Source organism: Peromyscus maniculatus, chromosome 4 (assembly GCF_049852395.1).
Source record: "Peromyscus maniculatus bairdii isolate BWxNUB_F1_BW_parent chromosome 4, HU_Pman_BW_mat_3.1, whole genome shotgun sequence".
NCBI lineage: Eukaryota > Metazoa > Chordata > Mammalia > Rodentia > Cricetidae > Peromyscus > Peromyscus maniculatus.
This window is the reverse complement of record NC_134855.1, coordinates 105,182,990-105,210,668: the sequence shown is the minus strand read 5'-3', so window position 1 is coordinate 105,210,668 and position 27,679 is coordinate 105,182,990. Positions and strand designations below refer to the sequence as shown.

The window sequence follows — 27,679 nt, the reverse complement described above, 5'->3', positions numbered from 1 at the left end:
ACACCTATAAACGTTGTACTCTAAGGCCATCTGACTACTTAGGTGCGTAGAGGAAGCAGGCAACCTGCTAGACTTGTGTTGGGACTCCCACCCAAGGGCACCATGAAGGCCAAGGGCCTGAAAGCCTCAGCAGAGTCAAGAACTGTCACAATGGAGGACTGGTCAAGATCGCCAGAAGCTGAGCCTGACACAACCCTAAGGCCCTTCAGCAGCTTAACTCATCCCCTAGCTTTAAATGTAAATCGTATACTACAGCTCTGCAAATCTATGTCCTTCCTTCTGAGCTCCTACAGATAACCGAGTCCTCAAGCCAGTTACTGGAACGCTCAATCCAAACATCTTTCCAGAGCCAATTCCCTTCTGACCAAGCCTGGCCCTCTCTGTATACATCCCCAGATACCAGGCCAGAAACAGGGATTTCCTGTGTTTTTCTCTTTTCCTCCCAACACCCAATCTGTTCACGAGTCCCAGTGTTACCACCTCAAGCTCCCGATCTCCTCTCAGTGCCTGCCAATCATCTCTCAATGGCACTAACAGCTCTGCAGATAGGCTGTCTCTGCTCCTGATCACAGCTCATCAGGCTGCCACTTCACACTTGAAACTTGACTACTGGTTTTACTGCCCTCAGAGCGGCCTGAACTACTTAGATCTGGTCGTTACCTGAGCAGGAAGGGGCACAGTGTGGCCTGAATGTGGCCCAGGATGCGCTGCACCTCTTTCATCACTAGGTCAGGTGCCTGGCCTTCTCCAGACCCTCCTGGAACCCTCCCTGCGAGGAGGTTCTGCACCCTGTTGGGGTTAGGAGAACAGTGTTGGGCTAGATGCCAATGGTCTCTCCAGTCACTTCCCAGTGCACAGCCAGGAGTCCAATATGGGCCCAAGCATAGATAACATTCCAGAAGCCTTGCCTCAGCCAGCCTTGGCCATCCTGACCCAGAGCCTTTGTCACCCTTTAAAGTATCCTACAAGTGCCAGACTCTGATCCTGCCTCCTCACCCAGTGTTTTCCATGATCTTCTGGGATGCATCAGAGCTGGTGGGTATGTGCTGCTCCAGGGACCACAGGAAATAGCAGAGCCTGCGAACCAGCCAGCCCCGAAACCTGGGGGAAGATAGTTCAGAGAGGCCTCCTCAGGGTCTACAGAGGTCTATTCATCAGGAAGGGTTTGCATCCATCTCATGCCCCAGGACCAAGCTCCACCAAAGAGAATAAAAAAAGGGAGGGACCACTTGCTTATCTGGACCCTAGTCCCACCCCTCTTCCCCACTGAGGGGGCACAGTGGTTTGACAGCCAGTGGGCAACCGTACATGCTCGTGGGGGAAATTTGAGGAGAGTAAATCTTGCCTCAGTTTGCTGTGGTTTTGCAGGAGAGGATGGGGTCCTTCTTTTTACCATTACAGAAAGAAAATGATACCACAAAGGGCCCCTGTAACCCACCACCCTGCACCCCTAGCTCTGGCTACCTGGTGTTCTCTTCCTTCACGAGGATCACATTGCAGAAGCCCAGATCCATTATGCTTCTGTGGAAGAGGGACTCCTACCCAGGAGGGAAAGGACAGCATGTCCTGGGGGCCTTTGCAAGCCAAGTCTGTACCCTGCCCATCTAGCCTCTGCCTGATGGTCCTTTGAGTCTACCAGAAGGAAAGTATAGAGTACATCTCCCAGATGTCTGACCCCAGATCGCAATGTTGGCTCAGAAAGAAAAAAGCTTCATGCTTAAAATGAAACCACTGCCCCCTGTTTGGAGTTGCCCTCTTAGAGATAAGCACATTAAAATCCTCTGAGTAGGGGTTTTCACTTGTCAAGAGCAGAGAATCTGTAACCTGAATCTCCATTAGAATGCTGAGCCCTCTCGGCAGCCGCACGTGATATAGACACGTAAGAGATGCTGAGTGCTATGAAGTCTGAGTGGACAGCGTGCCCAAACTGAACAGAACTAGTGCAGACCCAGGTAGATCCCAGCCTCGCTCTCCTGAGGCTTCCTACCCAGTTCTCCCAAGCCACATCCCAACAACAGACCCCCGTGCATCCATTCCTCTGAAGGGCAAAGGCATGGTGCAGGTGAAAGCTCAAACTTGGAAAGCCATGAAGGAGGCAGCTTCCCAGTATCCTCACTCCCAGAACTAAGCTAACCTAAGCTTTTCAAGGGAGAGCCCACCCCTACCCTCACTTACCCAGCTCTTAGGAGTACAGGTCTGGCAGCAGCGGCCCATAAAGGGGCGATACTTCCCCAGGAATGGGGTGATGGCCTCCAACTTCATCCCAAAGCCTGAGGACCAAAGGCTGGTCTGGAAAAGGGCCACAGGAGAGGTGAGGGAACACAGGGCCATTGACAGAGGGAGGGGCACATCAGGAGTGGTGGTCCCAAGAGGGCAAGTAGGAGGACAAAGGATTCGAGAATTCCCACACTACCTCCTGATCACTGTGGTTACTCCTCTGCTGGGTTTGGGGACTGGATTTCAACATGGTATCCATGAAGTCTGTGAGATCTGTGAACTAAGCACTCTGCCTCTCTCCACATGAACCTGACCTAAAAAAAAGAGTAAAAGGTGGAACTACATGGAATCGGAGCCATAATCCAAGGGCTTGTGAGGTGACCCACAGTCCACCCCAAGACAGACAACAGCCAGGCCAGCAGCAATGAGGACAACTGGCAGGAAACTGGAGGCTCATTCCCATCAAGTCCCTGTTCCTGACACCAGCAGCGTCACCAGGGGCGCCCTGAGGCTGGCTGACAAGAGGAGGAGTAACTATCTTCCATCCACACATCCAAATGTCTCCTAACACCAACTGGGGCTGTAATGGCAATTTAAGACTCTCGGTGCAGAAGGAAAAGCCTGGTTGGACTGGGTTATACCAGCAAGAGGAGCCACAAGAAGCAGGACACTCTCTTTACACACCCTCCAGGCCCTGCTCAGATGCTCTCTTACAGAAGACCAGATTATTATCTGTCTATGGGAGAGGGGCTCCTGCCCAAGAAGGTCCCCCTACCCTGATCTCCCACCATGTCCATGATGAGCAGACTGGCCTAATTATTTACATTCTTTTTTCCACTCAGTCACACTAGCTGCATGCCAGCCTGAGAGTGCCTTCTTAATTGAGTCTTGAGACCAGAAAGTCTGCTGGGGCTGTAAGTCATGATGCATCTAGATTACTTTTTTCTGTGAGTTCCAGAGCCCAAGGCTGCCAGAAAAGCAGCCTCGTGAAGGCCTCCAGGGTTCCCATTTCACTTCCTCTGTATCATCTGAGAGTTGTCCTGGGGGCAAGAGCTGCCAATATTCATGGGCATGGAGAGGTTCTGGAGAGCCAGATGCCTAGGACTTAGTAGTTCCCAGGAATTCCTCGGGTTCTCCTTCTCTCCCCTTGGTGCTTTTTAGCACCAGGAGGCCAAGCAGTAAACGGATCCTGATTCATGTACACACAGGCTCTGGAGACCTCACTTCAAATACATTCCCTACTTTGACCCCAAATCAAGGCTGCAAGGTAACAGGTCCTGCCTCATTTGCAAGGAAATTGTCTGATACTCCTCCGCCCCAGACCACTCCTAACCTCAAATTCTGACCCCGATGCTAGCCCTAAAGAACAGAGTAAAACACAAGGCAAGGAGCCGTCCTCACCAGCCAGTTAAGTCAAATACTCAGCTCGCACAATGCAGGTCAGTGTGGGGACATGTCTCACTTGCATTAGAGCAGTGTCTGGCTACGTTGCCCAGACTGGCTTTGAATTCTCCATCCCCCTCCTCAGTGTCTCCAGCACCAGGATACAGATGTGTCTGGCACCCAGCTTCCCTAAGTGCGGGCCGCTGGCGGGTCTGCATAGATGAGCACCCTTCCCCGGGGCCAAACACAGCTCACATATATACCTTCCCACTGGCTATATGATGTGCTAAAATGTTAAGCGTTAAGGCCAACATTTAAAAGCAGAGAGCTCGTTATATAAGGAGCGGGGGTTTCCAGCTGCTGCTGTAAAAATAACCTCGAGAGGTGGCATCTTGGAGCAAATACCCCACAGGGCCTCAGCTGCGGGGAGGGAGCCCAGAGGCCACTGTACCCGCCCTGCACAGGTGACACTTGGTGCCTGGCTCCCGTGTAGCTCCGGCCCAAAGGCTAAAATGCAAACCCGCCCCCACAATGTAGACGATCCTAAGCATCACCGAATTTCACTCCTGGGGCCAATTACCCCTACGGAGCCCGCAAGATGGACAGCAAGGCGTATCTCAGCCGCAGCACCGGAAGTCCATCCCTGCCGCTGTCCTCTGGGTCTCGGGCGCCGGAAGCCAGGCAGAGGGCGACAGGGGCCTCTCCGGAGCCCCCAGCCAGGCCGCGTGCCCGGGAGGGAGGCTCGGCCTGGGTGACAGGCCCAGCAACAGGACCGTCCGCCTGTCCACGTTCCCCACGCCGGATAACAGTCCCCGCCTGACCCAAAGCCCCGCACAGCCCAGCGAGCTTGACCCGGCCCAGCACACGGGTCCCACGAAGCTCACCTCACACCCGCCGCCAACTCCCGCCAAAACAGCCGCGTGTCGGGGCCAGCGAAGCCGGAAGAGCCGGCCGGCGCAGGCGCCTCAGATGCTGCCTTGACTGCCAATCATGCTACTCTGGGCCGGAAGCCCCATCCCCTGGACGTCGGGCACGCGCAGCGTGGCCTCCCTGCCTGTACCACGTGATCCCTGCTGCCCGTGCCAGTGTTTCAGGGGATCTGGGGAGAGGCCTTTCTGGCGGTGCTGGGGGTCCCTCTTGACCTCCCAAGTCTGGAAGCGAAGGATGCAGAGGACCCAAGGGCCGGAGGGGGAGTCTTTAAAAAAATGGGGAGGGGCGAGGTGGCACACACCTCTCATCCCAGCGCTCAGGAGGCAGAGGCAGGTGGATCTCTTTGAGTTCAAGGCCAGCCTGGTCTACATAGCAAGTTCCAAATCAGCCCAAATTACATAGTGAGACTTGTTTCAAATTTTATATATATATGCATGCATGCCAGAAGAGAGCATCGTGTCCCCTGGAGCCAGAGTTACAGCCCCCAGTGGCCACTCATGGGTGCTGGGCACCAAAAGCCAGCACCCATGATAAAAGGCAAGAACCAACTCCCCGAACTTGTCCCCTGACCTCCACATACACGCACAAAATAAACAGAGGTAGCGTTTTTAAAGGAGAAATCGAGCCGAGCACCAACACTTACGAGTCCCTGTTTCCTGGGTGTGGTGTGGCCAGCTGCCTCAGGCTCCTGGTGCCACGCCTTCCCAGTCCCCTCCAACTGTGAGCCCAAACAAACCTCCTTAAGTTGCTTTCTGTCAGGTGTGTGGATGCAGCAACAGGCAAAGAATAGAAAGACCGCAGCCTGTGACCACTGTCTTCATCATGAGGCCAGCTGGGTAATTCCTGGCTTTTGGGTCAACTCGGAGCACTCAAGGCACAGAGACCATATGGGTTCCTTCATCATTTCATCGTCGCCAGCAACCCAGAAAGAGACCAGCAGCTGGAAGGTCTACACAGGACTGGAAAGGTGACTCAGCAGTTCCAGAGAACCGGAGTTCAATGCTCAGCACCTGCCTCAGGTCGCTCACAGCTGCCCATAACTCCAACCCCACGGGATCCAACACCCTCTTCTGGTCTTCCCAGGTGACTGTACTCACAGGCACTTACCCACACACATACACGTAATTTTAAAATAACTTTAAAAGGTGGTACAATATTGAAATAAATGGGGGGAAGGTGTTCCCCGCCCCACCCTCCAGCCCACATGACGGCTCACTGGGTTCCAGTTGCAGAACCTGGGATGCCACAGAAGCAAAGCCACATAGAAGCCCAGCTGGGCCCCGAGAGCCGGCTCTCATTCCTGCTTCTCTGTCTGTCCATCTGTCCTTGAGGACATAGCCACTGTGCCTCCTCCTTTGTGCCACTTTGTGTCCTCCGAGGCCTAAGTCCGTGTCCACTCACTTCGACCAGGACCAGGTTATGGATGTTCTTCTAGTACACAGGGGTCCCATTTGTGCTCTGTCCCCCCCCCCCTCCAGGCTGTCCTCAAATTTGCTACCGTAGCAGAGCATGGCCTTGAACTCCTGATCCTTTTGTCTCTGCCTCCTCAGTGCTAGGATTACCAGCTTGAGTTGTTGTACCTGGCTCCCGTGTGAACTTGTTTTGTATCAAAGTGCACAAGCCACAGCAAGACAACTCCAAGACTCTAAAACAAACAAGAAAAAAGCAAGCAAAGGGAGCCCCTTTATTTAGAAGTAACAAGTTGCCCCAGGCGCAGGTCTGGATGTCTTCCAGAGTCACCATCCAGACAGAAAAGTGAGTTTTATGGTTGTTTGCAGGCATCCCCTCACCCTCTCAGGGAGACCTCATGCTGAGGAGGAGGAGCCCAAGGCAGCTGCTCCTGACTGGAAAGTTCCTCAGGTAGGGACAGCAGGGGGTCCAGGGCTGTATCTAGCAGGATTCTGTCCTTATTCTGGCCTCAGCTGCACTGCCGCTTTAGAAGGAATAAATAGGTCGGATGGCCATGGTGGCTATGGCTGTGCACTGTAATTTGGGCATAGAAAGATGCATACACTGTAGACATGGACCAGGGTTTGGTGCCGAAGATCCTATCAGTGGTCTGTAGCAGATCCAGAGCTACACCAGGGTGGTGAGACCTGCAGGCCAAGTGCTATGATGGCCTGACAGGACCCTAGGGGGTCACCCAACCATGAATGAACTTAGGAGACCCCTCTCTGGACACAGGTTCTGCCCCAAAGGTCCTGACTCCTAGGGCTCAAAAGGACAAAGGTCCTCCCTCCCTGTGGTGGGGCACACATTCACATCTGACTTCTGGGTGTTTCTAGAAGAGATGAATGAGCATTGTGTGAGCAGAGAGAAGAGCAGTTGCTCTCACCCATGTCCACAGACCACCCGACCCTCCAAGGGTTGAGACGAGGCAGAGGCAGGGTGGATTTATCAGCCGTCTGGTCTTAAATCAGTATACCTACCGTCACCTCATTACCAATGTGACGTATTCCTCTGCTCCTATGCCAGGAGCTCTGAGGACAGCCACCCTGATGGGGTGGCCATTGCTTGGGCTAGACCCCTTCCTTCATTCCAGAACCTTCCATATGGTCTTGTTAAACACTGTGGCAATCCATAGCTGAGAATGAAGGGCTCAGCAGTTAGGGTGTTGGTGGGAAAGGGTGGGAGAATTAATGCCGAGAGCAGCTCATAGTGTCTACCACCCTGATCATTCTCCTGGTCACACTTCGTTCTTTAGAGGCTGGGGCAGGAAAGGAGTGTGTGTGTGTGTGTGTGTGTGTGTGTGTGTGTGTGTGTGTGTGTGTGTGTCTGTCTGTGTGTTCTGTGCATGTTCATGTGGCTGCATATGTGAGTGCAAGTGTGGATGTGTATGAGTGTGTGTGGAGGCTAGCAGTCCACTGAAATGAATGATAAATGGTGCTGGTTACCACGGGGAAAAGTCACGGTCATGACAGAACCCAGTATCTGTTTCAGAGCTTTATTAGGAGGAAGAGGAGTGGGGGGTGGGGTACAAGAGAACCAGGCCTGGAAAGGAGCCCGTGTGGAGAGCAGAGAGAAAGGTGGTAGGGTGGGGAGAGAGAGAGCAGAACAGAGAGAAGGTGGGGTATGTGTCTGACCTTTTCAGGGTTCCCGGTGAATGTGCACAGGCGGGCTTACTGGGCTACACCACACATGTGCTGATTGTGTGACCACACTGCACGCACATAGTCACCTGTGCACACTGATGACATAAGATGCAAGGCCCTTTGCTTAACTCCTGAACTGCGCATGTGCGGTCACGCAGCTGGAGCACAGCAGAATCCTAACATCCACCTCATGTGTTTCTCCTCTAGAGAGGCCCTCCTTGTATTTTGAGACAGGATCTCTAGGCTGGAGCTTAGCCAGTTAGCCAGGACGACTGGCCAGTGAGCCCCAAGGCTCCACTGATCTCTACTTCCCTTCACTGGGGTTATGAGTGCATGTCACCATGCCCAGCATTTCTACATGGGTCATAGCCAGAGGACTCAACACTGGGAGAGTCACTCAGAGTTGAGAGCTCTGGGTGGGGAAGTGGGACAGGACATTCCTTGTCTGCTTAGCTCAGGAAGACAGTCCTGGGGACTTTCAGGACCCTCCACCTAGCATTGTGGAAGGTGGCCTTAGGGTCCAGTGATATAGGCCCCTAATGTTCCCTTCCAGGCCCTTCTGACCCCCAGTCCTTTCCCAGAAAGCAACAAGTTTGCAGGGTGGGTGGGTTCAATTGTTCGGGTCCTGGGAGTTCTTTTGGTTTGGTTTTTGTCCTTAGTAACACCCAGGATCAAAGCAGTGTGTTTTAAACACAATAACTCTGGAGAGGGCCCTCATGGGGCCCTGGGGCATTACAAGAGAGCACTTGCTCAGAAGCAAATATCTATAATCAGTTGTTGCTTTTGCCCCACAATGGGCATGTGAGCAGTAGCACAGAGCAGCCTACTCCCTCCATGAGGGCCTTCTGGCCCAGCCCAGGCCCTGCCTCCATCCTCCCTTGCCTGCATTGTTAGAACACTAGGCGAGTTGGGCTGGGCATCGATAGGGAGGGGGTACTGGCTCTGAGGGTGTGGGAATGACCCTCCTCTAGGCCAGCAGTTCCCAACCTGTGGGTCACAATGAATTTTTCACAGGGGTCATCTAAGACCATCGGAAAACACAGATGTTTACATTACAGTTCATAACAGTAGCAAAATGACAGTAGCAACAACAATAATTTTATGGGTTGGGGGTCCACAACATGAGGACCTGTATTAAAGGGGTCACAGCATTAGGAAGGTTGAGAACCACTGGTCTGGGCAGTTTTCATAACAGCTTCCCCAGCCCCCTGCAACCTGGGGTTTTGAACACAGCCCTCGGCCTCTCTAGGACTGCAGTGGTTATGTAACCAACAGCCAGCCACACGAGGCTGAGCTCCTGAGAGCTTGTGAGAGGGAGCTGGAGCGTTGCTCTTCCCCAGAGTTGGGGTGCTGGTCCATGCTGGTGTACTGGAGCGGGGCTCAGCAGAGCAGAAATAGGGGGATTGGATGCAACGCTTCCTGCTGCAGGAAAGCTGAACTCAAAGATGCTTAAACATGAAAGGAGATGTGTCTCCTGCATCAGGCAGTCCAGAGGTAGGATGGCCCAGGGCTGGTCCAGTGCTGCAGGGACATCAGCAGGGGTCCATGTTGCCCTCCTGAGTGGACCAGCTCAGACCAATTTCCCTCATGATTACAGGATGGCTGCCTCAGGTCGAGTCATCAGCTAGCAGACACTACTTCTTTCTGGATACTTCTTTTCTGCCATGTCTCACTGGGGCCAGGATGAGAATAGAACCCACCCCCCACCCCACCCCCACCCCCCACCCCCCGCATGAGGGTCCCAGGAATGCCAGGTGACAATATGGCCTCTCCCTCTGTCATAACAAACCCCTGAGGTGGCTTAGAGGAGGGAGAAGGTCCTTGGCCTTGGTTTTCAAGATCCCAGTTGCTAAAGGGACAAACTTTCCATCTTTGAGACTATGGAGCCAAGTCTGCAAAAGTAGGAGCACCAAGCCACCCGCTTCGTGGGCAGGGGGAGGAAAAGAGAAAAGGGGAGAAACCAGAATCCCAATTCCTTTCAAGGACACATCCTCAGTGACCCAAAGAGACCAGACCCTGCCTCTTAGTGTCCCTCTGCATCTTAATGGTGCTGCCCTGAGGATCAAAGCTTTGGGGACATGAAAAAAGTCCATTTGAGGCAGCGTGCTCTGTGGTATTGTGGGATCTGGGATTTATTTCAGCCTCCTTTGATCTCAGGTGATAGGACATCACTGTTGTTGATTGTTCTTCCTCTTTTGGGGGGCCTGCCACCCAGCTTCCAAATAAATCACAGACGGAAGCTTATTCTTAGTTATAAATGCCCAGCCTTAGCTTGGCTTGTTTCTTGCCAGCTTTTGTTAACTTATCTCATCTACCTTTTGCCTCTGGGGTTTTTCCTTTTCTTACTTCTGTAAGTCTTACTCTCACTCTTACTCCATGGCTGGCTGTGTGGCTGTGTGACTGGGTGGCTGTCCCCTAACATCCTCCTCTCTTTGTTCTCTTGCTCTTCTTTTCCTCCCAGATTTCTCCTTCTGTGTATTCTCTCTGTCTGCCAGCCCCACCTATCCTTTCTCTCACCTCACTATTGGCCTTTCAGCTCTTTAATAGACCATCAGGTGTTTCAGACAGGCAAAGCAACACAGCTTCACAGAGTTAAACAAATGCAACATAATCAAATGCAACACATCTTTGCATCATCAAACAAATGTTCCACAGCTTAAACAAATGTAACACATCTTAAAATAATGTTCTACAACATATCACCAAGTTATCTCTAGGGAAACAAAGACTGTGGGTGGATTTCTTTGTTTCAGTTCCACTGAGCAAGAAGAAAGTGGTCCCTCAGGAGGCCTCCACCCCAGGCCTGGGAGATGTATGCTCCCTCTGGCCCCTGGCTTCTATCCTCTCCACACCTGAGCATCCTTCCCTCTGGAAGGAAGTGCTTTCCTAGATTCCTAAGAGAGGTATGTGTCCTAGTACCGTCTTGGATAGTCAATTAGACCTTAGGTAAAAGGGTTAGCTGGGACTGTTGCCGGCCTGGATATCAGCTCCTCACTGGGAGGGCTGGGGCAGGAGGCCTCTTTGGAATCAGGATGGTGTCGGCCTTTGTAGGCCTGCTCCTCGGAACTGGAGGCAAGGGGTGGCCAGCTGGAACGGATGTTGAGTGTTCTGTGCTCTGATCAAATACTATTGTAAATTCACCCTGGGACCTCTCAGATCTCAGTTTTCTAAGTAGCAAAAAGTCCAGTTCAAATGGGTTGGCCCATAAAGGGAACTGGAACTGGTAGGCCTACCCAGACCCCAGAACTGCAGAGGGAGCTGGCACTGTTTCTCTGCAGTGTGTTCTCAGCTAGTCAGGTTTGTTTTAATCTCCACTCCTCTGCAAGTCAGCTATTTCAGGATGGTTGTCCCTGGCTGTCAAAAGTAGCCCCCACTGTTTCTAGAGCCTTCAACATGTACCCCAGAAGGAGCCCTTTCATTCCAAGATGCCTGTGAAGTCCCAAGCTTCTGCTTGTTCTGATTGGCGGGTGTTTGTCACCTGGTCTCTCAAGGGAAAAAATCACTTTCTGCAGTGTGGGACCTTGAGGGCAGGTTTTGGACTGGCTTGGTGAGGTCTTGAGTGCACCCTTTTCCATCAGGCCTCTGTGCCATTCCTGCTAACACGACCCTCATCCAGATTCCAGGATGCTATAGGGCAAGGAAAGGGAGAACAAGCAATGTCTCCAAACCAGTCACCTCCAAGATCCGAACAGTGTGAACAGGACAACGAAACAGATGTGGGGGGATGTTCTCGTGTGGGAGCAGCATGGCAGCTTCACACATGCACAGTGCAGACCCAGAGGTAGGTTATCCTGGATCAACCACGGGGACCGCAGCAATCCCAAGGCTCTTTTGACTGTGAAGAGAGGCAGGCAGCCAGTGCACTCATGCACGAGGAGGGTGTCAGGGGGCGATAGAAAGACACCAGTGAATCATTTGCAATCATTGCTTTTGTTTTTTGCAATAGAGTCAAGCTATGTCCTGTTAGCTTGGCCTTGGACTTGGGGGGCAGCGGCTGCTCATTTTACACCCAGGGTGTCCCCTGTTTTCATGACCCTGTAGAGTCACTGAGGATCCCAGTGGCCAGTAGCACAGTGTCTGAACCTCTGGCTGTGGGGTAGCAGTGGGGGTGCATCTGTGACTGCTGCTGATCCTGAGAACTGAGTTCTAATCAGACTCCTCTGTGGGCACAAGGCCTCTCCCAGTGAAGCCCAGAGCTTAGCCACAGTGGGCAGGACGATCTGGGGGTGTTGGTTTTGGGGGAAAGGTGGGATCTTGCTTGGTTGAGGGGGGAAGAGCCCCCGTGGAATATGCACAGACCAAGAAGGGAATTTAAAAGGCTGTTTCTGGAACATTCTGCCTCTAAAGACTCAGATGGACGCAGAGCAGGGTGCCGACTACAGAAAATGGGCGAGAGAGCTGTGTCTTTGGAAAATGAGCAGGAAATAGTGGCTTGAGCTTTGGACCAGAGCAGAGAGACTCCAGGAGAAATGAGATCACCTGGGGGGAAGGAAAGGCTTGATCTGCAGAGCCAGCAGGAGCTGCAGGGGACAGGCTAACAAAAGAGGTGAGAATGGACAGCTGCTCCTGCAGCTGTGCCCCAGGGGACTCTTGTGCCCTGGGACTTGGAGACAGCAGACCTCTTAGGCAGCCGGCTGACAGTTTATGGCTGGACTGGTGAGGGTGAGGAAACAGGAAGGGGGCAGAGCAGTGAACAACCCCCCACCCCCACCCCAGCACATACAAAATAAAACACCTCCGTTTGCAGTGGAACCCTTGATAGACATCAACAAGGAGAAAAAGTAACCCAAATGTGATATTTCAGGTGGGACGAAATTAAGTCTTAAGGAGACTTCAAGGCTGGGGTTTTATCCAGTGGTACTGAAGCTCTGTAGAGGAACCTGAACCAGGATTTCTGCCTCACCCTGTGATGAGATGCTAGGACATGGCAGAATCCGTACCAGTGAGAAGGCCCGCACCAGTGACGGCCACTGGTCTTGAACTCCCCAATCTCGAGAACTGTGAGCCCCAGAATCCTTTAGTCTTTATAAGTGACTCCACCTGTGGTACCCCACAGCAGCAGCAGGAAATCACTCTGTCAGGCTGCTGAAAGATGGCCACAGAAAGGAAGTCTGTGTGCAGATGGACCACATGGGGTACTTCTGCCCCTGGAGCTGCAGAGAGCCAGGGGAAGGAAGGCCTTTGGAAGTCCAGCAAACCCCAAGAAACCCTCGCGGGCCCAGCTCACCCTGCCTGGTGAGGCACAGACCTCCAGCAGCCCGTGGACCTTGCCCATCCGCGAAGGCAAGGGGCACAACCCAGAACCTTTACTCAGCATTCCAAGAGCTCTGCCAGCTCATGGGGGTGTATCAAATGATGTGGCTCTTGACCTCTGCCCAGGGCAACATTCTTTACTTGTTGTTCTTTTCATTTTTTAAGACCATCTCATTCTACAGTCCAGGCTGGTCTAAAATTCTCGCCATGCAGCCCAGCCTGGTCTCTAACTCACGGCAGCCCTTTTGCCTCAGCCTCCTAGGTGCCGGAACTACAGGTGTGATGGCCGTGGTGGCTCTTTCTATGCCCTTTCTTTCCTTCCTCATTTCTTATTTTTTCCCCTCTTCCTTTTTCTTCTTTCTTCCTCCTCTTCCTCCTCCTCCCATAATACCCTTCAGCCAACTCATGTATCATCCAACCTCAGAGCCATCATTCAAGGTGGGCATCATTCCTACCCATTTTATGGATATAGAAACTGAGGCTGGGGGAGAGCCTCAGATAGCAAATGAGAGCTCTCAATCCATACCTTCATCAATGACTACCTGCACACATTCTGTCCCCTGGAGTGGCTTGGGACTCTCTGGGCAAAAGTGCTGTCTAGGACAGTCCCCTTCTCCATTCCCTGGCACAGGAAGAAACGGGGGTGGGGTGGGGGTGGGAGTGGGATGCAGATTTGAATTTTAAAGCCCCCATGAAGTCCCTGCCCTCACCTCTGTACTTGCATTTTCAACCATGGAACTAGGTGCAAGTTGTAAATGAAACACAAATCACTGTCTACGTGATGTCCCCAGCATCTCCCTAGCTCATCCCCGAGCAGAGATCTCTGCCAAAAGGGCACAGTTGGCTCACCCCGCCCCCATCCTCCATCCTGCACACCATGTTCCTGCCGACTCCTGGGCTCTCCAGCTCCCTCAGGTTCAGAAGCCAGAAGATTCCTTCTCCCAGTGGAATCCAGAACTTGTGTATCCCCAGATCCCAGCCCTGGGCGGTGGCAGTCACGCCACCAGCATGGATGATCCATTAATCAGCTGCTTTCTAGCACTGGAGGCTGTTAATTGAAAACTCGGTCCCTGCTCCCTGCCTTCCCCAGCCCTGGGTCCTCCGTCTTGGGGTCACTGATTTCTCTGTTGGGTAACGTTTGCTGCACCCTCTGCAGGGATGCCTGTTAGGGCTGCTGAGCCTGGGTGAGGACTCCTGAGAGTCTGGGTCTCATCCTTTGCCACACACACAGCTTGCAGGGGACTCCACTCTGGTCAGCTCTGCTATGGAAGGCAGGAATGCAGTCAGAGCTATTCTCCCAGAGCTAACAGCCTGTGGGAAGACTCCACCGAAGGCCTGCTGAAGCCAAAAACACAGTTGCCTTAGCCCAGCTAAGGAGATCTGATTTTTTATTACTTTGTAATTACACTTTTATTCCTTTATTTTGTGGAGGAGGGGGAGGACAGAGAACAACTTTGTAAGACTCAGTTCTCCCTTCTATCATGTGGGTCCCAGGGATCAAAATCATATCCTCGAGCTCGGTGGCAAGCACTCTGGCACTTGGAGCTATCCCCTAGGCTCCTGTGAGGGTGGCTTTTGACTTGGAAGAGTGTAGAATCACCTGGGAAGGCGGTCTCAGTGAGGAATCGCCTGGATTGGCTTGGTCTGTGAGGGATTTTCTTAGCTGGGTAATTGAAGTGGGAAGACCCAACTTGAACGTGGGTAGTAATATTGAATGGCCTGGGCCCTGGAATTACTAAGGAGAGAACCCGCTAAGCACTGGCATGCATTCATTGATGCATTGCCCTCTCTCTGTTCTTGAATGTGGATGCAATCCAGCCAGCGGCTTTAAATTCCTGCCTTGACTTCCCTCCACTGTGAACTGTGACCTGTAATTATAAGCCAAATAAACCCTTCTTCCTTAAAGTGCTTTTGTCAGGGTATTTTTATCACAGCAACGAGAAAAAAAACTAAGACGGGGTCTTAGGACCGGCTGCTTGGAAGGGCTGCTGGATGTCTCATAGTGGAAGTTTCCTCCCTGAATGCTGAGACTCAGTCATGCCCGCTGGACTTTGGTCTGAACTCTGAGTCTGGGAACATAAGGGCTCGGCGTGGCCCCTGCTCTCCCTCCCCACTTCTCCTCCAGGCTGGGTACAAACAGAATTGGGCCGGGTGTGCTAATGTACATCATCATAATCCTAGCACTCAGGAGACGAAAGCAGGTGGATCTCTGTAGATTCCAGGCCAGACTGGGCTACGTAACAAGTTCTGTGCCAGCCAGGGCTATGTACCCTGTCTTAAAAAAAAAAAAAAAATTGATGATTGACAGCTGGTCAAGTTTTGCCTAGCATGCTCAAGGCTGCCGGTTCATTCACTAGCACGGTTAAATCAGGCATAGTGGTGCATACCTCTCATCACAGCATCCAGAAGGTGGAGACAAGAGGATCAGCAGTTCCAAGTCATCCTTACCTACATAGTGAGCTGGAGCTGTATAAGCCCCTGTCTAAACAAATAAAGCACTGTGTGACTAGGGACATGTTAGGGGAAGTAGGTACAACACGATGTCATTCTTCCAAGAGCACAGCGGTACGTGCACACCACATACTCACAGACGGTTCTTGGGGTGCTTCTTGTTTGGTCTCATAGTGCGGGAGACTGAGCCCAAGGCCTCACACATGCCAGACAAGTGCTGCGACCACTGAGTTACTTCCCCAGCCCCTGGTCCCACCTCTTAACACTACCACCCAAGGAGTTGGACTGTATCGTGTGACTTCTGGGGGTTCACAGACCTTTGGATCATAGCAGCTTCTCTGTGGTGAGAACACTTGCTATGGGAAGATGTAACTGGGAGAGGAAGAAAAGAGCTACATCTTACCAGGACAGGGAACACCAGTGAGCACTTGTCCTTTGATGGATGTCTTAGGGTTACTATTGCTGTGAGGAGACACCAGGAGCCAAGGAACTTGGGAAGGAAAGGATTTATCAGGCCTGTGCTTCCACATCACTGTTCATCATTGATGGGAGTCGGGATGGGAAACAGGGCAGGATCCTGGAGGCAGGAGCTGATGCAGAGGCCATGGGGGGTGGGGGCTGCTTCCTGACTTGCTCCCCATGGCTTGCTCAGCTTGCTTTCTTTTTTTTTTTTTTTTTTGGTTTTTTTGAGACAGGGTTTCTCTGTGTAGCTTTGCACCTTTCCTGGAACTCGCTTTGGAGACCAGGCTGGCCTCGAACTCACAGAGATCCGCCTGCCTCTGCCTCCCAAGTGCTGGGATTAAAGGCATGCGCCACCACCGCCCGGCTTCAGCCTGCTTTCTTATAGAACTCAGGACCACCAGCCTAGGGATGACACCGCCCACCATGGGCTGGGCCCTCCCCCATCAATCACTTATTAAGAAAATGCTCTACAGGCTTGCCGACAACCCAATGTTATGAAGGCTCCCTCCTCTCCAGTGACTCTAGCTTGTATCAAGTTGACGTAAAACTAGTCAGCACAATGACCCATGAACCACACACCTCACCTGTGACATGAGATAATGTCCCCTTTACCCTGTAGCAGAGATGTGTTCAGCCCAATGTTATGAAGGCTCCCTCGTCTCCAGTGACTCTAGCTTGTGTCAAATTGACATAATACTAGTCAGCACAATGACCCATGAACCACACCTCACCTGTGACATGAGATAATGTCCCCTCTACCCTGTAGCAGAACAGAGATGAAAACAGCCCCCACTGGCCCCATCTTGGATGAGAAAAGAGACAATGGCTCATAGAATTGAACAAGAGCTTTTAGCTGTCCGGATCTTTCAGTGGAAAGAGAATGAATGTTCAGGAATTCTCCACAGTTTTCATTATACTCACCTTCCTCTTCATTCACTTTTCTGAAATATGACTTGCCTGTATCTGTATTCCTACTGTGGAAACAATAACAGCCCAGCTGCCAGAGAACTCCTTATTCTGAAGTTTTAGGCGAGGATCTTATTGGCCATCCTTGTGAGTGCATCCGTCAGTATAGACTAGGCTAAACTGTAGTAACAAACATCTCCTGAATCTCGGTGGCTTACAATAAGAGTATTAATTTCTTTCATATACAACACATGCACTATAAGTCCACAGGAGGGTTCTTTATACCCAGTTGTTCACTGATCTAGTTTGATAGAGACTTCAAATGCCTAGGAGGGAGGGACGTGGGAGATGGGACTTGGCTGGTTCTCAACCTAGACCCCAGCCCATTTGCTTTGATAGCACTGCCCAGCTTCATCTACAGCAGTGTGACTCCCATGTGGGCATGGAGGAACCGATGCCATGAAGAGCTCTAACACCACGTGACTGTGTCCGGAGCAGGTCAGCTGACATCTCAGAGTTTGGGTTCTCCTTCTATCTGCTGCACTGGTTGCAAAGTCTGCCTGCCAGCTGCACTGAATTCTTGTGTGTCCAGCTGTTGTGGTTCTCTGTGCCAGACAACACCTGGGCTAGCACAAAGCTCACCTTAGCAAGGCAGTGGCCTTCCTGATGCCTTCACTGGGACTGGTCCTGGCACCCCGAAAGAATGCCCCCCAAGTCTCCTGACACTCCAGTGATGCCACAGCCACCCTGGCAGCTTTTCAGAAGAACTCATCTCTGAGATTTTTAGACAGAATGGTTGTGTCTGCCTCTCTCTCTCCCAGCCCTGCCTGTCCAGGAAAATCACACAGCCCACGTGATCATGTGCACCCACAAGCTCCACAGCCATTGTTTCCCTCATCAGCCAAGTAGCCAAGAGGGGCTCCACAGAAAGAGAGGAGGCAGCTGAAGACAGGCCACCCACCTCCCCAGCCCTGAAGGGTCCTAGCAGCAGGCCAAGGGCGGAAGTCACAGGCTCCTCCTGAGCCCCTCCCCACCTGGGCTCCAGCTAGGGCCAGTGTAGGAGCCGGGTCTGCATCTGGCAAAGCACACCCATTCTATCGTGTCCAATAGCGCAAAGCATGCTTTAGCGAGGCAGTGGCCTTCCTGAGCCTTCACTGGGACTGGTCCTGGCACCCCACAAAGAAAGCCCCCCCCCCAAGTCTCCCATCTCCCCAGTCATGCCACAGCCACAGCCATGTGGCGGCTTTGCAGAACTCATCCCTGAGATTTTAGACAGACTAATTCCTTCTGTGATTTTAAATTTTAAATTGCCTGGGATTCTCAGAGCTTCTTGCCACTAGAGGCATAGAGAGCAAAGGGGCCAGGGAAGGGGGCACCCACACCCATAGGGCTCCTACTTCTGCTACCTGACACTTACTGGGGCTAGGACTCAGATGGCCATGAAGGACATGGAAGATAGATTGAGGCCTGGGACAGACAAGTCCATCCACTCAGGGGGAGCACTGCTCCCTTCTCTGAGACTACAGGAATGGTTGTGGCTGTGGGACCTGAGACATATCGTAGGGAAATAGGGCTCTGACGACCGGCGGGCTCCTGGCCTCAGTCCCCATTCCCAACGCTCATCCACTCCCACCCCACCCCCACCTCTCCCTGCCCTGGTGCCTGTTCAAAAAAGCCAATAGGGTGCTGGGTTTAGACACCATATGCAAGAGATTTGTGTGGGAATTCACCCAGAGGCAGACCTTGGGGACACAGACCCTGCCTAGGGGCTAAGGAGGAGGCTGCCCCATCCTATACAGGGCCATAAATATGCCCTGCTCTTTAACCTAATTAATCCCACTGTTTGGAATTCCTCCCAGAGACAGAACTGCGGCGGCGGCAGCGGGGAACGGGCTATACGTGCAGCGCCGTTTATAGCAGCGTTCCTTAGACTGGTGGAGAGTGGGGCCAGCCAAAGCCTTCAGCAAGTGGAGGGGCTCGTCATTAAGACAAATACATCGGAGATAAGTGAAAAAACAGGACCGTTCGCACGGCCATGAGAAGCCGGGCGCACACGTTCTAAAGACAGAATCTTGCACCCCCCTCTGGGCCATTAGAGACTGTTGTGTCCTAGAGGAGGGGACATTCCAGAAGTGCGCCTCATATGGCAGGCAATGAACAGGTAATGCAATCACAGGTAAACCCCTCCCTAGAGCAGACCAGCAACCCACAACCCAGTTACCCCTATTGCCTGCTGGAGGCTGGCAGCCACTGCCAGGGTGACCCGGGAGACCATGGGCTCCTGAGGCAGGATCTGAGCCCAGGAATGCAGCGGGGCGGGGCGGGGGGGAGGGGGCTGTGACGCAGTGAGACCACTCTGACCGAGGGCAGAGCTCATGCAGACACAAGGGTCTCCTCTCCGGAACAGGGCTCTTGGCAGGCCATTTTTAGGAAGCTCCTTGAGCCTGTGGGGTGTGCATGTGATCCAGCGAAGAAGCCCCTCACCCCTAAAGTGTGAGCTGTCCTTTCTCCTATCCTGGCAAGCGGAGTCTCAGGAATGACTGTGACGGCGGGACTGGGGATCTACCCTTTCAAGCAGGAGACATGGTGTGGTAGCCTGGAGGCAGGGGGTGGAAGAAAACCCTAAAAGAGACTTGGCCCCCTGCCTGCCAGCTCTCCAAGGCCCACACTGCAAGAGGAAGCTACCTGAGCCGGGGCATGCTCTTGGCTGGGAGACCCTTTCCCCAGTCCCAGAGCCTAGGGGGTGCTCCCTGGGGTCAGGGAGATAAGCAAGAAATTGCAGCACCCACCCCCACCCCCCAACCCTAGCCCCAGACGCAGGCCCGGAGTCCTGAGGAGAGCTGCTGGCTTGCCATCCGAGGAAGCAGGGAGGCCTCTCTGCTGCAGAGGCTTTGCCCTGTGCAGCTAAGCCTCTTCCAGCTCGAGGCCCGTGGGAGGCTCCAGGCAAACAGAGCAGTCGGCAAGCTAAACATGCTATTAGCAGTGATGGAGAATGCCGATTACCCACACGGCTGTCAGGAGCATTCCCAGCTCCGGGTGTCAGCACTTGAAGAGGGGCCACTGCGCCCCTGCCCTCCCTGATGCACCCACTCTGGGAAAGAAGGCCACGCGCTGTGTCCCCCGCCAGCCCCCCGGGAATCAGGCCCTTTAGTGAGAGACCTGGAGGTGAGACCTGCCTCTGCGCCTACCCCCGGGCCTTTGGTTCTCAAACTATAAGCTGGGAGTGTGACAGCAGCTTCCAAGACTCTTGGGAGGGTTCTGAGGAGAAATCTAGTGTGGACACACCTTGCAAATGATAGGATTAACACCATTAGGATCCATCAAAATCAAATCCCTGGAACTGGAGAGAAGGTTCGGCGATTGAAGCAACTTACTGTTCTAGCAGAGGATCAGAGTTCAGTTCCCAGCACCCCTGTGAGGCGGCTCACACCGCCTGCAGCTCCAGCCCCAGCCCCAGAGGACGGAAGGCCCCCTTCTGGCCTCTATGGGTACATGCATGTGCAAGCGCGCGCATGCACACACACACACACACACACACACACACACACACACACACACACCTCATTCATATACATAAAAGAAACAGCCCTGAAGGTGAGGTTATAATCTAGGGATACAGCAGCACCTAGTATGTATGAGATCCTGGATTTGATTCCTGTACCATTTAAAAAAAAAAAAAGGAAAGATTGATTGATTTGTGTCTTCATGAACTGCCACTGTTCATTCACACAGGATGTAACTGAGGCTCAGGAAGGGTCACAGCTTGACCAAAAGCACCCAACTGTTAAGCAGAAGAAAATATCACTCTCCAGTGTTGGGATCAGCGAAAATCTCAAAGGGGATCCAACCTGCATAGGCCCAGGAATGAGAAGTGAGTCGTCTATGGCCACAGAGTGGCTAAAGGCCGCAGCCCAGGTCTCTGCAGATCTGGGTCTGTGCTCTCTGGGGTGAGGGGAGCGGTGCTGCCTAGGGATAAACTTAGGCTGGTACCCTAAAGGTAACCCCTGCAGCTCCCAGGGCTCCTCATACTGGAGGGGTGTGTGTGTGCAAGACCCAGCAGGACCTGGGGAACTGCACACCTGGAGATGGGGTGTCGGTTTGGGGCTGGCTCATCAGGGTGTGGGTGCCTAGTTAGTGGGATGGAGCCTGACCAGGCGCAAAGCAAACTGAGCCTTCTAACACCTCATACAACATCTGAGGCCTTACCGGGAGCCTGGGGCCTTCTGTGGTACTCGGAGAGTACCTTCCGCAAGCCTGCCACTGCTTTGTGATGTCTCCACAAAATACATCTCCCCTCCAGACAGAGGAGAGTCCCCTGAGCCCTGGGAGAAGGCTTGGTAGATGGTCTGGGAGGGGAGAGGAGCTGTCCACGCGTGCACTGCCACCAGCTCCTGCCCGCCTCATTCGCATCAGCCTGTGCACACGTGGTGGCGTGCACCAGGGAGTGTAATGATCACACAGTGTGGGAGGCACCTGGAAGGTGGGCGGTGATTTGCGGGACAATAGGGGAGCCTCGCCAGTGCAAGGGAGAGGATGGAGATTGGTGACTCAGGGATACCTGGGAATAGAACCTGTCCCTTGAAGCCACCGATGTCTGCACCCAGCCCCGTGCCTGTTGCCCGCCTTCTGTGCGCCTTGATCTTGCCACTCCTGGGGCAGCCTTTGTCCTTGGCCCCTTAGCAGCAGCTGTGTGGTGAATGAGGCAGCTGTAGCTGGTCGCTCCAACCTTCAGTAGACTGCTGCCATCCTCGGAGCCTCACTTCCAAGGATGGTCTGTGGATGGAACCAGAGACGCCAACCCACAGGGCTGAATGGCGCGTCCTGCCATTCAGTCCTAGCAGGCTGTGAGGTGGCTAGAGGCTTGCTGAAGGTCAGCCTTTGAGATGGCCCTCACAAACAAGGATTCCTCACTCCTCTGACGCTCTTGTTACCGAGTACATCCTTCTGTTCTGTGCTGGCCAATCTGTGGTCCTCTGTACCTGGCCCTCCGTATCAATCCCCTGAACCCTCCAGGTACCACGGCACTAGGACCTGATGTGTCAACACAGATGGAGTATATAGATTGAGGAGCCTTCCTGGTGTCCGACCCTCTCGTCACCAGGCCCCCTCCAGCACACCGCTGGTCCCTAGCCCAGTGTGAAGGACTGTCCTTTATACCCTCCTTCAAGGAGGCTAATCGGTTTTATCTGTTTTGTGAGGGAGATTTAGCCACAAGTGATGGGCCAAAGGGTCGGGTTTCCTCCCCACTGGGTCCATCCATCCACCCACCCGACCTTCTTTCCTTTCATCCATCTGTGCATCCCAGTCTGTCTATTCATCTTCTCATCCATCTCTTCATAGGCTATGCATGTAAATGTCTCCATAGGCTCGTGTGTTTGAACACGTGGTCCTCACCATTAGGATGTGAGGCCTCTGAAGAAAGTGGGTCTCTGGTTTATAGACTAGCCCCAGGGCCAGCCTGAGTTCCCTGCTGCTTCCTCAATAGCCTCCAAGAAGAATAAGCTGTCTTGTACTCCAACCATCATGGCCGCCAGCCACTCCCGCTGTCATGTCTTTCCTGCTGTGGCGAAGAATCCCAGATAAGCTGTGAGCCTAGAAAAAAATCCTTATGTTGTTTTGTCACCACAACAAAAGTACCTAATATACCATCCGTCCACTCACCCATCTCTGTATCCTTCTACCCATCCGTCCATCCATACACCCATCCATCCATCCATACATCCCTCTACCCATCCATACATACATACACACATACATCCATACATACATCACTCAACCCATCTGTCCATACATACATACATACATACATACATCCCTCTACCCATCCATATACCCATACATACATACATACATACATACATACATCCCTCTACCCATACATACATACATACATACATACATACATCCCTCTACCCATCCATACATACATACATACATACACTCACCCATCTCTGTATCCCTCTACCCATCCATCCATACATACATACATACATACATACAACATACATACACTCACCCATCTCTGTATCCCTCTACCCATACATACATACATACATACATCCCTCTACCCATCCATCCATCCATACATACATACATATACTCACCCATCTCTGTATCCCTCTACCCATACATCCATACATCCATACATACAACATACATACACTCACCCATCTCTGTATCCCTCCACCCATACATACATACATACATACATCCCTCTACCCATACATACGTACATACATACACTCACCCATCTCTGTATCCCTCTACCCACCTGTCCATACATACATACATACATACATACATACATACATCCCTCTATCCATCTTTCTTTTCACCCATCAAGCCAATCACCCATCCATCTTTGTATCTATCTCTCAAATTGATCACATCTATCTACTCATCATCCATGTACCCAGAAGACTCTCAGAATGCTTGATGACATCATTCTTGGCAGGGTCTCCTAACAAGAGCAGGATGGCTGCAGGGTTTGTCCTTTGTGGTGGCCCTGGTGCCCAGAAGCTGGCACAGAGTTAGTGTTCGATGCAGATTTGACTCTCAGATGAATAAATAGCCAGACTCCTCACCTGCAGGGTGGTAGCAGAACTTACAGAGACAGAGGCTCCATTCCAGGGAAGGGTGTGACTTACCCCAAGGTCACAAAGCAGGATAGGAGCAGGGCCATGTCTTCTGCCTAGGGATCCTTCTAAATCAATGGTTCTCAATCTTCAATCTAATGCTACAACCCTTTAATACAGCTCCTCTTGTGGTGACCCCCAACAATAAAATTATTTTGTTGCTACTTCATAACTGTAATTTTGCTACCATTGCGAATCATAATGTAAGTATCTGATATGCATAGATTGATCTTGACCCACAGATTGAGAACTACTGCTCTATATGAATGTTCTCCCTGCTGACTATGGAGAGCTGCCTGTCCTGGAAACTCATAGGAGCCTGAATCCCGGACAGAAGTAGGAACAGAGAGCTGGGGGCAGAGCAGGGACCAGAAGAAATAATCATCCTGCACCAAGTGGACACTGCTGAAATTATCCTGAGCTGGGACTGGCTATCTTTAGGCAACAAGGTGAATGATTGACCTAGCTTGTCTCATAGGAGAGTCGAGGGCTGGGTTAGTGTCACGCCTGGCCAGGTTGGTCAGATTCTGCACTGTCCAAATCAGCCTCTGGCCATAGGCTTCTGGGGAACCTAGAACCCGACACCCACTTCTTTCTGCCAGGTCCTGTGAGCTCTCACTCCCCTGCCTGCCTCTGCCAGCTGTGTAGGCTTCGGCATCCACAGCCCCTCTCTGTACCAGCCCAGCTCTGTCCTTCATAAACACCGTGTTGCTGGAAGCATACTCTGGGGCTTGTCACTAGGAATTCTGGTCTGACATGTCTGAGGAGCTGCAGTTTACAAAAGCCCATGGCTCAGCCTGTGGCTGAAGCCACCAGGAGCCTGAGCACTGGGCAGCCACCTCACTGTCCTGGGCCTCAATCTTCTTCCCTACAAATGGAAACACTCAGAGTCCTGCAGGCATTGGTGGGCCCTGTGGGAGACGACACAGTAACTGTATGTGACCAGCCTGAAGACCCCAAATGGCAGGGAGCTCGGGGTACCTCTCTGATCCAGCTCACGGTGCCTGAACAAGATGGGGTGCTCTCCTTCTTGCTGGCTGCATACTGTGGTTTTAATGTAGACTGTCCCCACAGGCTCACATGTTTCAACACTTGATGTGGGGTTGTTTTGGAAGGTTGTGGGGCCTTTAGGAAGTGGAACCTACTGGAAGAAGTGACTTACTGGGGGTGGGTCTTGGGATCTTATTACATGACCTCACTTCCTGTCTGTTCTCTGTTTCCCGACTGTGGAGGCAATGTGGTCCACTGCCTCGTTCTCCCACAGCCATGCCTCCCCGGTAGGGATGTACCCTTCCTCTCTTTAGTTGCTTCTGGTCTGGTATTTGGTCACAGCGACAGAAGAGTAACCATGATGCTCTAGTCAGTTTTCCTCACGTAACAAGTCGCCTGATCCAAAGACTCAAAGCAGGAAAAGGCAGTTTGGGCTCCTGGTTTCTGAGGGCTGACAGCCTGGCCAGGTGGCTCTATGATTCTGGGGCCTGTGGTGGAAGGGCATGGCCAAGCAAAGCCACTTACTGTGTGGTGGCCAGGAAGCAGAAAGAGACAGCCAGGGAATGAGGTAAATATTCAAGATTTACCCTCAAGGCCAGGCATGGAAATCTACACCAGCAATCCCAGCACTCAGAGGCAGAGGCAGGTGGATCTCTGTGTGTTTGAAGCCAGTCTCATTTGCATAGCAAGTTCCAGGACAGCCAGGGCTACATCGTGAGATCCTGTCTCCAAAGACAGAGAATTAGCAAAGATTGTCATCCTTCAAAGGCTTGCTCCTAGTGACTCGCCTTCTCCAGCTAGGCCCTCCCTCCTAACCTCCCACTGTGCTGTGAACTCATCCATGGGTTCTTCTGTTGATAGGCTTAGCAACTCCATGACCCAGTCACCTCCAAACAGCTCTGCTGGCTGGGGCACAGCCACCCACACTTGAACTATTAAAGGACATTTCATACCCAAATCACAGTGCTGACCCTGTTGCTCTCTAGCGGAGAAGATGCCCAAGGGCTTACTTCCCTAGTGCCCCTTCAAGTCTAAGGCGATGCTTGTGACCTAGCCTGTCATGGGCCATGACATAACTGCTTGCTTCCCTAGTGCCCCTTCAAGGCTAAGGCATTGTCCTGTGACCTAGCCCCAAAGAATGGCATCTCAGAGGAAGTCTACTGAACTTCCTGAGGAAAATGCCCCTTTACTGTCTTTGGATATGTGGAGGCATGTTGTTGAGTGATATGGCAGCCATTTTGTGACCGTGAGGAGACCAGCTTAAGGAAGAAATCATTCTTGATAATCATCCCGTTGAGCTGGTAAGTTAACCGTCCCTGGAAGCATCCTGGCTCTGTTTGTTATATGGCATGATAAGACATTTTCTGTTTATACACTTGGGTTGAACGGTTTGTTTACTGATAGTCAAAAGCAGCCTGACACAAAGGCTCAACATTAATGGGAACCCATCTGCTTTCCCAGCCTCGTTTTCTGATACATCTCCAGGAAATGCCTTTGTTTTGTTACTGGTTTCTCTTTACCAGCTGCAGAGCCCCCCGGGCCTTCTCTCATTGGTGAACTTCTAGCCATCCGTCAAAGCCCACCTTCAACACTCAGCACTCAGGCTGGGGTGAGCCCCCCCACCTCCCGAGTCCAAAGGCCTAATTTCACCACTTCAAATGTCTTCACAGTGGAAGTTCCCACACAATTTTCTGTTCCCTTTTGGTCCTCCATCCCTCTGCATTGTAAGCTCTTGAGTGGAGGGGCCTCTCCTTCGTCTAGATGCCCCAGCATCACGCCTGGTAACTATCGAATTGTTGAAAGCCCGGCTTCCACCTCTCCAGCTCTCAGACCCAGTGCCCCTACCCCAGCTGGGCAGGAAGAAGAAAACCTTTCAAGCCAGTCCCAGGGGAAGCAATTGTCCTTTGGGCCTGGGCCTGGAAATGGCCCCTCCAACTGCCTACCAGGGTCCTTTTCTGGGTTCTGAACCTCTGGACAGGGTGGCCATGGAGAGGAGGGGGCTGAAGCTGCAGCCCGACTCCAGGGGTTTCTTTTAAAGTAGGTTTAAAAGGGTGTTTTTTTAATTGCTCAAGAACATGTCTTTGTTAATTTTTTTTTAAGGCTTAAAGTATTCCAGACAGAATTAATGCGTCTCTTCACCACCCTTCCCTCCCCCAGACAAAATCCTGTCCCCAGAGGAAACTTCTTCAGCTGGTGTTTTAAAATAAAGATAATAGGCGCTCTCTCTCTCTCCCTCTCTCCCTCCCCTCCCCCTCCTTCTCCCTCTGTTCAATGTCTTGTCTGAGATGACGTTTCCCTCCCCCCAAGTCATCATGGAAGGGTTTGTCAACTATTCCTCAGATCTGTCCCACTGCAGGCAGAGGACGTTGTCCTTCAGGCGTGTACCTATGGCTGTCCTTTCCAAATGGGTCACACTGTGACAGAGCCCTGCCTCCAGCAGCCGCTCTCCTTTTGTGGACAGAGAAGCTGCCGGAGCGCCTGTGGGGCGTGTCATCCCAGTCCTGGGGGTGATGCCTGGGGTCTTGGCTGTGTGTCCCAGGCAGCCAGGGGGACACTCAGAGCATCTGTCACTACTCAGGATGACGTTCAGGGGCCTCTGTGGGGACTTAGCTTCCGTTTCTTCCCCTGGAGCAGGAGCTAGACCCATGGCCTTTTCCTTTCTTCATGGGCTCCAGCGTCCCTTGATCACTGCACCACGTCAGAGACCCAGAGCCTCTGGCTAGCAGGGCCCAGCAGTGGCGCTTGGCCAGAGGAGCCCCCAGGCAGCTTTGTAGCACCCACCCACCCCACACTGTCCCCTCCTGCTGTAGCTTCTGGTTTAGAGACAAACACCCTCTGCACCCAAAAACTAGGAATCACATTCGAAATGTAATGATTTCTGGGATAAAAATCTTCCCAAGCGGGAGGCAGTGGCCGCAGCAGCCAGGCTTGTCACAAGCAAGGGAAGGCTCCCCCTTCCCCCTTCTCCCCCTGCTCTCCGTGTACTTAATGTGAGTTCCTGAAGTACAGGTCAGTGGCACAATGCTTGCTTAGCCTATGCCAGGCACTGGACTAGAATCCACTGCGGCAAAATAAATAATAAATAAGTAATAGTAGTAGAGTGCCTTCCCAGTACCTGACCTCCGTGTGCTTTGCTTAAGTTAACAGTTGCCTGCTTTGCTTGTTAGTGAGTCCTGTGCTTGCTTTGCCGGGGCCTCCGAGTGACAGGATGTTAGTGTGGAGGTCAGAGGAGGGACATGGTCACAGGTCAGAGGAGCTGCCCAGCAGCTGGAAGCTGAGAGGTCAGCCAGCAGGAGGTCAGGTCTTCCCCAAGGTCAGTGACCTGCTCCTCGAGACCATGGTGGGTAACTGGTCCCAGTT

The 27,679-nt window shown here is 52.4% G+C and overlaps 1 protein-coding gene across 5 annotated transcripts in view; it reads right to left on the bottom strand.

Annotated features, from left to right (window-relative positions):
* Positions 1–27,679, bottom strand: part of Gpat2 (glycerol-3-phosphate acyltransferase 2, mitochondrial) — a 58,928-nt gene that overhangs the window by 5,818 nt on the left and 25,431 nt on the right. For 2 of the 5 annotated variants that reach the window (XM_006986454.4, XM_042276177.2), the window contains exons 1-6: positions 4,485–4,607; positions 2,414–2,531; positions 2,176–2,289; positions 1,465–1,538; positions 997–1,101; positions 661–789 (exon numbers count right to left, since the gene is read on the bottom strand). In XM_006986454.4, coding sequence (XP_006986516.3) covers positions 661–789; positions 997–1,101; positions 1,465–1,538; positions 2,176–2,289; positions 2,414–2,476 — 485 coding nt within the window. In that variant the 5' untranslated portion in view covers positions 2,477–2,531; positions 4,485–4,607. Of the gene's footprint in view, positions 1–660; positions 790–996; positions 1,102–1,464; positions 1,539–2,175; positions 2,290–2,413; positions 2,532–4,154; positions 4,608–27,679 lie in introns of those variants that run through there. The other 3 variants (XM_076570588.1, XM_076570589.1, XM_076570587.1) reach the window with 2 other exon arrangements.